At 37.9% G+C, this 13,302-nt stretch overlaps 1 protein-coding gene across 7 annotated transcripts in view; it reads left to right on the top strand.

Annotated features, from left to right (window-relative positions):
• The window catches only part of RWDD4 (RWD domain containing 4), a 43,643-nt gene that overhangs the window by 740 nt on the left and 29,601 nt on the right, over positions 1 to 13,302 (top strand). For 3 of the 7 annotated variants that reach the window (XM_068681312.1, XM_068681311.1, XM_068681313.1), the window contains exons 3-6: positions 1,244 to 1,353; positions 1,464 to 1,608; positions 2,422 to 2,536; positions 3,513 to 3,562. In XM_068681312.1, the coding sequence (XP_068537413.1) occupies positions 1,244 to 1,353; positions 1,464 to 1,608; positions 2,422 to 2,536; positions 3,513 to 3,562 (420 nt within the window). Of the gene's footprint in view, positions 1 to 1,243; positions 1,354 to 1,463; positions 1,609 to 2,421; positions 2,537 to 3,512; positions 3,568 to 3,727; positions 5,549 to 8,827 lie in introns of those variants that run through there. The other 4 variants (XM_068681317.1, XM_068681315.1, XM_068681316.1 and 1 more) reach the window with 4 other exon arrangements.

Below are 13,302 nucleotides of genomic sequence, written 5' to 3'. Positions count from 1 at the left end.
TGAGTATAAACTAATCCCTGAAACACTATTCTAAAACAGCTTCTGTCATATATCAAATTATATACTCAACTTTCTTCAAATTTGAAGACCTGGGAGTTGTTCTGGGCAGGGGCAGAGGCAGGTCTTTGTGCTGCCATGGAGCCTTACACAGACGCCTGAAAACGCTGTGCATTTGTGTTCCCCACTGTAGCAGGGAGAAAGCATCTAAAGTCACCTTTTTGCAGCTCTCAAGTAACTTCATAATGAAATTGGTAACTGTAGCAAGTTAGGCTGATTTAATAAATAGCACTTGAATCCGGTTTTACAAGTGCAGTGTTCCTTCACTGATAGGACTGGTCTAAATAAACCTAATTTTCTCAGAAGAGTGATTGTGACCTACCTGCAAGTTTACAGGTATCGTTCTACGTTTTGATAGATTCAGTTGTTTGTAATTTAAAAAAAAAATAAAAAATTAGGAGAATTCAATTGAAATACCATAAAGCTTAGTGTCAGATGAAGGCAATAACACATTTCCTGTGAAAGAAAACTTGTGTTATGAAAAGGCATAGTGCAAGTAAATGCATGACAAGGTCAAAGAATTAATATGCCATTTTTCTGAGCCTTATCTGTCTCAGACACGTCTCACACACAAAGATGTTTTGTAATCAGTGTGCTAAGAAAATGAGACTGAAGAAAGACTTTTTTAAACACTGGGAAAATGTAGTAACAGCATTTGAAGTAAGGCTACTCTGTTTTTAGGTTGCGTTGACAGGAGGAGCATGGACATGCAGCTTTCCGCGTGGATTTGCTCAGTGTGCAGACAGTGCTTTCCAGAGAAAGGGAGAACTGTAAACCATACTACCAGTTTTCTTCTTGATACCACTGGGAACTGGATAGCGCAGTGTAGGTGATGTCTTGATAAATATTGCAGATGCCTGACTTAAAGTTTTATTTATTTCACCTCTAAAGCAGGTGCTGCTAAATATCAATTTAGTTCATTCTGCTGGCACAGACATACGACTGAAATAACTTTAAAATAGACAGTGTAGGTTAGAGATGAATGTTCAAATCATAAGTTTAATACTTTTTCTGGATAAAAGTTTTATTTTCTGACTGGTAGCTTTATGAACAGTTATCAGTTAGTTGTTACCTTAAATAATTTGGTTGGTCTTAGAGAAGTGAGAAGCTTTTATGTATTGGCATTGCAGTCTTTCATGAGTGACTGGAAACTGTTGATTTCTGATTTTTTCGCTTTTTCTTTCAGATAGGTGAAAATGGAGATCCAAAAGCCTTTCTAATAGAAGTTTCTTGGCCAGAAACATATCCGCAAACAGCACCAATCTTATCAATGGATGCTTTTTTCAACAACACAATGTAAGTCCTTGTGACAGCTTCACTCCCTAGTCTTTTATGTGAGGGCTTTTTGGTTGACAAGCTTTTCTTCTTCTGTCTAGATCATTGTTGAGTTTTATGATTTCTTTCAGATCTTCAGCTATTAAACAAAGCATATTGGATAAATTGATGGTAGAAGTTGAAGCTAATCTTGGAACTGCTATGACTTACACACTTTTTGAATATGCCAAAGATAATAAAGAGCTGTTCATGGAAAATCAGCCTGTTAACACTGTGGTAAGTTTAGATTTTAGTCTCTTCCTTTTAAAACTGCAAAAATGGTTATTCCAACTCTGAATGCTTCATTGCTCTATCTTTAAGGTGTTAGTACATTGGGTACAAACGTGTTAGGGGATAAACCGTGGCATGTAGTGTGGTACGGTGCCCCAGTGCTCAGTGGTCATAATTGTTATGCTTAATTGTTATTTTGCTGTTGCTGCCAATGTTATGAGCTGTAGTTCTGTCTTACAAAGTGACATAAAAATGGAGGCATGGAACAGAATCAAAACTACAGAGAGCTGGAGCAGATGAAAGGTGTCTGCCTGGGGGCAAATTATTGAAAGCTTCCTGGGAAGTCGTGGATTGCATAAATGTACCTCTAGGGTCTTCAGTGAGTCAGGCTGAGTCTATTTTAGGCTTCTGTGTTTCCCTTCTCATATTGCTTCCTGATGTGTAAGGACATTATTTGCCATTGTGGTGCTGCAGACTTGCTTTGAGGAAGAAGGAATTTTCCTATTTTGGAAATCTGAATCCATTCAGATCAAACTCCATGATCAAATTTACAAAGTGTAAGAAGTGCCCCTTGCAGCTGTGAAAGGAAATAATTCATCTCCTTCATGTGGTTCTGATTGTCATGATTGTGTGTTGATTAAAAGCTGCTGACAGCTGATGGCATTGCTGCTTTTTTGACAGTCAAGACATTTTAGTATGTCAGATTTGGTAATCATACATAGAGCAATCTGTGTTCATACTCTGTATTATTACTGGCTTCTGAAGTACGATAGATGAACTAACATACAAAACACTAACAACAATTTTCGTCCTTCTCAGACTTCTGTAAGCAATAGTATTGCAATTGGAACTCCCGATGGGCCAGCAAGTAAGAAAAAGGACAAAAAGGAGCAATTATCCAAAACCCAGAAACGAAAGCTAGCTGACAAAACAGGTTCGTCCGCTATAGCATTGTTTTGTTTGAGCAGTATGAGACTCCAAATTTTATAGCAGTGGCATCTTCATTGAGTCAGAATCACAATTTATTTGCATGTAAGATTAACTGCTTTAAATCTGTGGTCTCTGTTTTGTTTGGTTTAGATTAATTATTCTTGCCCAAGATGTTTGTTCTGGGTGAAGCAACTCCCTAGACAGTAGGGACTTGAAGATGTTGTTGATTAGTTTTATTTTTTATTTCAATTTGTGACAAAAGTGAAATTCTCAAACGTACTTTTTGGGACATCTAAAAATTCCCTTTCAACGAAAGGCATATATTTTGTTGATGGGTCCAGATAAATAACTCACATTATAAAAAAAGTAATTTCTAAATGTAACCATTTGCTTTGTAACTCAAAATGAAATCTTTAGCTTGTATCTTCAAAATGGAGGTGTTTTTGTAGACACTTCCCGATTTCAGTGAAACATGGCATTTTTGACAGAAAAATGTTCAGTATTTTTAACAAGTCCTGCTGACGACTTTTATGTGTTCAAACTTAATTGTTGATAATGATTGGGATAATATTATTGCAGCAATAAATTATACCCCATGATAGTCATTTCTGTGTATCATTTACCTAATGTGAACGCATAACTGGCATTTTTAATATTGACCTTATTAAGGAAAATCTTTGTGAAGGAAAATCTTTGTAAAATTTTGTTCTTTTTCAGAATGTATCATTGGTAGTTAACCCAGCTCGTTTTAGAGTTGCCTTATAAATCAGGTGGACTGCCTTGGGTCATTTTTACTTAAACAGAATGACTTTGAAGAACAAGATATGTTCAAGACATTAACATGTTGTTTTTTTTGTCTTCATGGCTTTGTAATGGTGGAATTAAGACTTCTGTCTCTTTAGAATTTTGTGTTGATTTTAAAGAAAGATAAAGGTTATCTGTAGCTTGTGTATTGAAAATAAAACCTTCTTGTTCTACAGATCACAAAGGGGAGCTTCCTCGAGGATGGAACTGGGTGGATGTAATTAAGGTAATGTGACTTTATGATATGCAGTATTATGAAAATACTGTCTATGTGTATTAAAATAATGTGTACTTATATCTGAAGAAAACTTACCTGATTTTTTTCTTGCTTTTCTTCCTAACTTTGTTGGGATTTGACTGTGGTGTCTGATTTGTTTCTATGTACATCCAGCATGTAAGTATTTTCAAGTTATCTTTTAATATTAAAAAGATTTACAAGAAACAGTAACAACTACTGCCCGTTTTAGGTTCTAATTCATGTATTTCTCATGCTCTACATTGGTTTTCCTTGCTTATTGGAAACCAGCGTAGCTGCTTGACAAGTTTGATAACAAATGATTTTATTTCATACAATTATAATTAATTGTCAGCATAAAGGCCTAACACCACTTCCAGTTGTTAAATAACATTGAGCAAATGAGAATGGTGGTTTTAGAGTTCTCCCAAGTCAGAAGAGGCTATTTGTAGTGGGTGTAGTGGGTGTTCCAGATACATTTCTCAATAGGTGCACTACATTTAGTAATCAGAAACTTTGATTTAAAAAAAAAAAGTTAATGTTTGCTTTTGTATTGTGCAAATCACCATATGGAATCTCTTCTGGAGATGTGTGGAGATACATTTTTAGGTTACTGCATCTGTTTTATTTTGGAGAGGAGATGAGTCTTCAAAGCAAATAGAGTGCCCTGAAGTTTTTGTGTTGTGGTTTAGTTTTTTTGTTTGTTTGTTTTTAGTGTGTGTTAGTTTTGTTTTTATTTGTTTTTTTGGAAGTAATTTGCAAAGTGCATGAAGATAGTTTCAGGTTCAGGAAATAAGCTCATTTAGTGCTTAAGCTTAAGAAATAACTCGATGCGTTTCAATCTCTTGATACAGTAGCACAATCAGTCTGTATTATTAAAAATCCATTTGGTCTATGTAAGGTGGAAATGTTGTTCTTATTTCCTAATAAATGGAATGGCAGTCTAAACTTTGAACACTTTCTTTTTGTGTCTCTTTTATAGTTAAGCAAAACTGGTTCTAAAGATGATGAATAAAGGACTTTGGTACAAGGACTCCACCTTTTAATACAGTGCAATTTTGGGTCACCATCTTTCTCTTAATAACTTTCTTATTTGTTGAAGTAAATATTTTATAAAGCTCAATTTCCTAACTCGTAAACTTAGTCATATAAGTTTATCTAGAGACTGTGGTCTTCTTTGGAAACAAAACTTGCCTTAAACGAAGGTAAAAATGTGACAAAGGATATAGAGAATGAATGTGCCGAAGTGAATAGTGCTATATACAGTGTTTAATAATTTATATTTTACTTTGTAGTAGAATCCTGTTATAGTGAACCCAGTGATACTGTAAACATTTCCTGATGTTCTTATTCCAATGGAAGAAAAAAGCACTATAACAGTGATTAGTTGCTTGACAGCATAATTCGTCAAAATAAATTATTCCATGGAAAGAAAAACCTTTGTCATTTGTTTATCTAACACAAATGTAGAAGGCGAACATAAAAATTGTTGCATCATAATACTGACTGGAATTTGCAGTTCTGTTTTCAGTAGTTATTGGCTGAAATAGCAAATACTATTGAAAGCAAAGACAAGTCCACTCAAAAAGAGTGGTTACAACATGAATGTTTTATCCTCTGCGGCATGCATCTGTGTGTCTTTTCTCCAGTGTGCATCGTTATAGAAGTTCGTGTGTCTTAGGGGAGGGAAGAGTGCTATCTTGTGTGTGTCTCAGTGAGTGTTGGGGTTTTGTAGCTCTTTTGTTGGAGAAATGATTATTCTTTGGAGAGGTTTGCTGGCGGAATGGTAAAACAGTGGGTCAAGTCAGCACTCTGACAAATGTGTTGGGAAAATGTTTTTTTCCTAGTCTGCTCTCGTATCAGAAAGAGATGTCATCTTTACCGTATGAATGGTTATTGAATACAAGATGCCTTAATGTCCTTTATTATTTTTGTTTGATTTGAGATGAATTTTAATAAATACCTATTTATCTGCTGTGGTATGTGTTTGTTTTTTCCTGTTGTACATATTGTACTTCTGAGGCTGCATTTGAACTTGCAAAGGATTTTCTCTTACCAAGAAAGTGTTCCTAACAATTGACAGAGTATTTTCCCTTTTACAGTATATGTTTGTGTTCTTCAGGGTAGCTGTGTTTGTTACTAATAAGAGAATAATCATCCCACTAAGAAACACGGGAAAACAGCCATCACACCAAGTCCAGTGCCTCTTTGAAAGAGTGCAATCTGCTGTGTGAGCTGTGCACAGCACGTAGTGAAACGAATGTTGGGCTGGGTGCTCTGATCAGTGGTGCTGAGACAAGAGCCTGTGCAGTCAATACAGGATAGCTTACAGAGCTGTCAAGTCAGGACTTCAGCTTAGGTCAAGGGAGCTTATACACAACATACACTCCTACAGTTCTCTTGTTCTCTTAAATGCCTTCTGTTATCAGAGGAGGATAGACTAAATATACTGCAAAGTTACTGCTTGTATGTATGATATAAATATAAAGAAAAAAGTTCTATGGAATGTTGTGACTGCAGATGAAGGAAAAAAATTTAAAATTAAAAATTTCTATGTTTTCACTCTTCTGAAGAAACTGAAAAGGTCTGGAAGAAATATGGTCTGCACTGCTATTGTCCAATAAGAAAGGGTAGTTTTTACTGAAACTGTAGAGTTACAGTGAGAAGATGTGTGCCTTTTTAATAAAGAAAACTATTGATTCTTAACAAATCCTTGATTTTGGAATATCTGGTTACTTTTTGAACTCCAATCACATTTAGTAAAGCCTAATAAAGTACACGAGGTAGGACTTTTTCCAAATGTTGTGGTCTTGTGTTTGACCTAGAGCGGAGGCTCGTGGCTGCAACCCGAGCAGGAGTAACACTGCAGGGAGAAGGTGGTGTTGCCTGTGATCCGGTAACAGGGAAGGGCGTTGAGTTTTTGTCTCTGCCAGCATTGGAGTGTGTACGGCTTTCACTATTCAAATTCTCTCCAAGGGGAATTGACTCGTCTTTGCTAGTATCCTTGGTGTCTAAATGGAGTTGCCATGACAATTTGTCTGAATAGATTAGTTAAGGAGCATGGGGGAAGGACAAAATAAGAACCATATCTTGCTTTTACAAAGCTACCATGTGTAACAGTAAACTTGTTAACCTTGTGAAATGCCTGATATTTCAGCTTTTTGTCTGCCTTTAAATCACGTGCTCTTAGGAAGACGCCCTAGCAATCTCCTCTGGTTCTGCTAGCAGGGATTTAGAACGTGTGTTCGGAAGTCTACCTGCAGGGGAGTTGTTTTGCTTTGGGAATACTTGTGTCAGTTCTTCCTTTCTGTGTAAAATTTGAAAGGTAATTCTTGTTTGACCATTTTATGTTATGACATGATAACTGGAAGTGTGCCACAAAAAATCTAGGTACTTGGTGTTATGGAGAAGCCTGTGCACTGGAAACTGAGGGGAGGGAAAATGATGATTTTTAGTAAGAAAGACACATCAGTGTCTCTTAAAATGAGACACCTATAAATAGAGAACGTGACTAGGGAGTGACTGAGTTTTAAACACTGTTGTAAAATACCTCGTTCCCCTTTTTTAAGTAAACTAATGTCACAGGCAGTGGAAAAACAGTGATTTGTACTTCATTTCTGTAGGGCAAGAGTCACTTAGATTATAGGGCTACACTATTTATTTAAATTTTCTGGTTTTGTAGTAGAGCTTTGATTGGAGTGAGAAGATGAATGTCAATCCTAGTAGCAGTAAAGTAGAAGTAGTAGGGCCCAGGACGCAGGATGATTAAAAAGGGATTTGTCAGTCTGGAAATTTTCCATAATGCGCATACACGACTTGTTTTACTGAAGCGTTAGAGGCGTTGGTTGAAGGGACTTCAAAAATAATAGTAATTTTTATGCGTGGCGGTATTGCAGTAAGCACTTGGCAAAGCCCTTCTGCTTAAGCAAAAAAGAAAAAAAATAAGTAAGCTTCTCCCCCCTTTTCAAACAAATCTCAAAGGTTTTCCTCAGAAAGACTTGGTGCAGAAAATGGAGGTGGTGCTTAAATGAAGTTTTTAATCTTTTAAACTGCAATTTAACTTAAAATATTGGTTTCTTTCTTAAGCCTTCCAGCATTTATTTGAATTGGCTAATATTCTGAATGCTTTGGAAAGCTGTTGTTTTGTGATCAGTTCATTCCCTGTTGAACAAGGATTAAATTCTAAGAATTTACTATTACAGTTCTGTCTTAACACCTAAAATGACTTAAATGAATTTGCTAAGTTCTCCAACTCAAATGTTCTGGTTCTTAGAGTTTAAACTACATATACTACTAAAACTTTTCAAACCCTGGCATTTTGTGGTTTGTTTGCTTATTTAGAAGGGGGGTGTCCCCTGAAATGTCATTTCCCCCCACCCATTTCTGTTTTTGTTTTTTCTGCCAAGAAAAGCAGAGCTGATCGTGAAATCAAGGCTGCTGCCGTCTGCAGTGCCACTGCAGCTTGTGGGGTGTGGGGTGGGTAGTTATCGCTCATCAGTTGGGTATGCTTTGAGATTTTGGGGACTAAAAGAAGGATAAGGGGGGAAAAAACATCATTTCGTGGTGCCCAATGTTTGGTAGAAAACCAGAGGGAGGAGGCTATCCTCTTTTTAGCTGAGGCAACAGAAGTGGTTCCAGATTGCACGGTGAACTTGGTGCAGTGAAACTCATGTGAGCTGGGCTGCACCAAGAAAAATTCTCTGGAAATTGTTTCCTTCGGCTGTGCTGTGTGGCTTATGGGATGGCACCCTCAGCACTTGTGCTCAGCAGTGGAATGAAGGGGGAAGGAGTTGTTCATTCAACAGATAAAATAGCAGAGGTGCGATAACTCTGGAAGGATCAGAGGAGGAAATGGAGAGGGAAGGAAGCACACAGGAGATAAAACTTTTTATTGCTGCAGGGCAATAAAACGCAGCAAAATGCAAAGCTTACAGCTGTGGAGCTATACACTTCAGAAGGTTGGGATATGGCAGAAGGCAAGAGGTTCATAGATTTTTTTCTATTATTGTCACCTATTCTTTCACCAGCGTAGCTTTGGCTTTGTCTCAGAACGGGGCTCTTAAATGGTTGTCAGAAGAACTTCTCGTTGTCTCACTGCTACGCTTCCTATTACTCTTTCAAGACCATCCAAGTAACCTTTGAAAATCTGTCGTGCTCTTAGTTAATACAAAATGTTTTGACCAGCACTGTAAAAACATGTCAGAATGTTTGGCAAGGATGAAAGAATTAACTGTTTTCTCTCTCGTTTTCATTAAGAGCAAAGTGAGGAGTGACTCCAGATAGCTGAATTACACAAGACACATGAGAACACAAATGCCGGTGCCAGTGTCCTATGTAAGACTGAAAGTTCATCCATCTACTTTATAGTTTTACGTAGGTATTCCATGCCACGGTGTCTGAACATTCATGCCTATTATTTATAGTACGTGTTTTAAGTATTCACATTTACAACATGGCAGAAATTTGAAAACCCTGTGATTGTGTACTGCAAGTTGCTAGCTGTGGGATCCAGTAAAGTCACCCCAGTGACAGACAGCCAAACTCTATCTGCACTATCTTAGTGGAGGGCACTGGGCTTGTGTGGGTATCTCTGAGGACATAATTTCACGCCCAGGATCTTTATTACTGGTAATGACCGGTAAAAGGAGTCATTCTGGGATGAGCTTGGAAGCTATCATTCAAGAAAAGATAATCTTTCCTTCTAAAACAAGTGTCTGTTACAGTGTCACTGAGAGGCAATAACCATCGTCTAGTATGGAGTCAGTGTTCAGAGTAGGATTTTGCTTCGAGTCATATAAGTGTTGTCAGTAATGCATTTTATGATTTCCTGGAGGACAAACAAGTGCAAAGACAGCATTACTATCTAAAGAGCTGCTCTCTCCACCACAGGAAACTATTTGATCTCTACTTACAGAAAAACTATGGTTCAGTTGACCTTGAAGAGAGATTTTTATAATAGTACAGGGAAACTGTAGCTTCCCATTGATAAAAGTCTAATGGAAAGTGTACAGCTTCAGTAGATGGGTAATACATTTTCACAGCATTATCAATTTTATATTCTTCCCTGAAGATCGGTGCTAGAGTATTACCGAGTTTTAGTTAACTGACATACAGCATATGATGATTTTTCCTCTCATTCCATGTCTTTAGACAATAAAAGTACAGCATGTAGTATAGAAGTTTATTTCCTAGATTAAAATAGTGCTAAAGTCACAAATACACACAAAGTGAGGAAATCAGTCTCATTCAGAGGTAAGGACACACCAGAATTAAAGCTACCCACGTGACGTTTATGTGAAAAAGAAGGCACAGAAAGATTTCCTCATGTGACTGTGCTTCCCACTGCCAGTAGTTTCCAAGCAGATGCTTCATGCTTTGCTTCCTAGTGTCCCTGCTAGTTGGAAAGTATGACAAAGACCTGAGGTTTTCCATGCTCCTAATTTGGAAAAGGAAAGAAGACTTTCACTTTGTGGAAGTAAATAAATTAGCAAAGCTGTCCCTGGAAGAAAGCGGACATTTGAAAAAAGGAACGTCCAGGTGCAGAGGCAAAGGAGTCTGATTTAATAAAACTGCCTGGACATGAGCAGCATTAGTGTCTGCTTCAGTCCGTGTCCATGCAGTGAAACTGTGGCATATAAATGCTTATGGATAATTTTAGGTTGATTATGTAGCTATAATCCATGTGATTAAGCATTGCTTTCAGTAAAATTCATGTTATAGCAGTCCGTGCAGATTCAGTATATTCTGTTAATGAGCTCTAGTGGTATCCTTTTCATAGGATGGAAGGAAATAGACTGCTTACCTCTGCAAAGAAAGAACTGTACGTGCAATCTGTCCACAAAGGCTACCTGGGCATGGTTAACATACATTGCAATCAGTATGAAAAAGTTAAAAGGGAGAAATTCTACAAGATGATTGTGGATCCACTATTTTTAGATGTTCCCTTCTTGCTTATTTTGATATTTTAAATGTTCTGGATGCAAACAGATATATTAGCCTATTAGCCAATTTGCATGCATGTGTGGAGTGCCTGTTGAGTCAGGTGATTTGAAGAGCTGATGAGGAAGAACTTTTCCTTTCCTTTGGTTTCTAGCCTACATTTTTCTATCCTACAGTAGCAAGACTTGTAGAGGTTGTATACATTCTTCCTCATGGTTCAGAAGTCTTCTCCCTCTTTGGGTGCAGAGTAGTATTAATGAGATATATGAACATTTGAATCTCTTCTAATAATTCATAGTGATACTCATACACTTAGGCTTTATCTCAGGTTCTGCTCAATGTTTTGTTTTAGTTTTGTATTAATTGGTTCTTTCACCTCCTTCTTTTTGTAGTGAGAATTTACTCAGCCTGGAGGACGGACAGTTTTAGTGTACTGCCTTCTTCAAACACCTATAGGCAAAGTAGTGCTGGACAATATTTATTTACAGCAGCCTTTGATAGGCGTGTGATAACCTGTAACCTCGCTGATGTTTTATAAATGTGTTGACAGCTGATAAGGACAGAGTCTGGTTCAACCCACCCACCTCAGGCTGCTTTCACTGCCTCTCAGCAGAAGACCCGTGTCTGGGAAAGTTGCACAAATTTTGGTGAGTGTTAGCAGAGGCCCCTGGGTGGATGCCTCCTTCCTTCAGTAACAGAAGCCGATACTGGAGCAGAATGCCTGTTACCGGTGTAAGCAAAGAGACCGTGTCTATAAACCACCAATAGTGGAATCTGCGTGGGTTGTCCTTCCAAGAAAAAGCAATGGTTGCTTATCTGTGTACCGCTGGTGGATTTTGTTTGTTTTCACAGCACCTGTTCCTTTTGGCAGAGAACCTCAGAAGTCTGCACGTAAGCCGGAGTGCTGCTGTGTACAGATCTCTGTTAGCTCTGGGCATTTAGTGTGAGCCTAGGCATATGTGCAGCTACCTGGGGAGTGGATGAAGAGAACAGATATGTTCTTTGGTGCGGGCATTTCATAGAGTGCTCTGGGATGTGTCTGTAGTGATTAGCAAACCACATGCTGGGTAACTGTACTCTGTACAGCTCTCAGGTGCTGGACGAAGTTGGGGGAAGGCTGAGGAAGGTCAGTCCTCTTCAGTTACTGGATGAGGTTAAAAGTTGGAGTATCCAGAATGCAAGCACAGCCACAACATATACCATTGCCCAAAATATGCCAGTCTGTGCAGTTCGGAGGACCAAAAGTGTACGTAATTCGTGTGGATAGCATCTTCTTCACAAAACATTGTTGGAGAGTGTACAACCATCATTTATACCTTCTTTGCTTGATTGTCATAACCACAGGCATCAAGTTCAACTTTTCAAACTTTTGATCTCCTCTGTGAGCTCTCCTTAGGCTGGAAGAGATTCAAAGCTGCCCAATGTGAAAGAAACAGTCAATAGCCAGAAAATTTGCTCCTGTTGATGTGTACAATTGGTTGTACTATTTAGTCCTTGACCTATACGTAGTGTCTCCAACCTGAACTGAAATTAGAATTAAAAAAAAACCAAACAAAACATCTCCAGAAGACAGGAAAAGCTTGGTTAATGGTTGTTAAACACAAATGAAGGGTAAAATTTTATGTATGTATTTTTTTATTTTTTTTTTTTTTTTCAGTGAATAGCCTAGTAACCGCATACTGAATCACAGAGGTGCAGACTGGAAGGAACCTCTGGAAGTCACCTGGTTTGACCTCCCTTTTACAGGAGGGCTGGTGGCAGTGCTGCAGCAGGTCACCAGTGCCTTTTATTCACCATGTGTTGACATCCTCAAAGAACAGAGATTGCACAGCCTCCCAGGACAGCTTGTTTCCTTGTTACTGCTGCCAGGTGGTACATTAGGAAGTGAACAGCAGCACTGCAGGGAACTCCCATAGCAGGAACCAATCTTGCATTTTCAGTACCACTCCCTAAGTGTGTGAAAGTATTTTGAAAAAACAGTTACTGTTTTGCTGCTTAATCTGAACAAATGTGCCAAGACCCATTAAACCAAACAATTACTTTCCTGCTTTGAGGGACAGCCTGTTACAAAATAGATGGTAATGTCTATAAACGTGAAGTTCGTTTGGGGTAGTACAATCTTTGCTGAGTAGAATTTAGTTATCTTTAGAACCCTGCTCATTTAGAAGTTACAATTAAGAATTAAATTATATTTTGGATACTATTTTTCAGTTATCTCCTTCCCCAGCCTCCCCCTCTGTAAAACACTGTAAGCTTCTAGCTGCCTTGTTGCTGCAAAACTGATGTAATAAGCTGGTATAACAGCATGTTGCTAATGACGATAGTTTCCCTCTAGAAATACAAAACTTGAAAACAGTTTAGACCAGAGAAGAAGAAGATGTGCTAGAAAACAAAATACTTCTTTTCTATTCTGTTCCCTCCTATAGGAAAAATAAATATTTTTCCTGCTGTGCTTCTGATGTTTTTTTTGTTTGTTTTTTTGTTTTTTTTCAAATATTGGTAGCAATAATTCTTACTTTTGAGCTCAGTATGTTGAAATATGGTGTATATTTACCAGAGTAACCCGTGTGTATCAGTGGAGGTAAGATAGGAAGTGTGAAAGAAATGCTACAACCTAAGCAAGCAGAGCAACTCAGTGTTGCAATGGAGGTGTTTGGGAACCATTAATTGCAAAATTCAAGAATCACAACTAAATAGCAGGTGGGTAGATAGTAGTTTTCTTTGCTGTTTGAAGATTGTTGAGAAGCCTGTGTAAATAACCCCTTATCTCATGGACTCCATACATATTGTTC

The sequence above is a fragment of the Anas acuta genome, chromosome 4 (assembly GCF_963932015.1).
Source record: "Anas acuta chromosome 4, bAnaAcu1.1, whole genome shotgun sequence".
In the NCBI taxonomy this organism is placed as follows: domain Eukaryota; kingdom Metazoa; phylum Chordata; class Aves; order Anseriformes; family Anatidae; genus Anas; species Anas acuta.
Note: the sequence above shows the minus strand (reverse complement) of the source record. Positions and strands in the feature narration are given on the sequence as shown.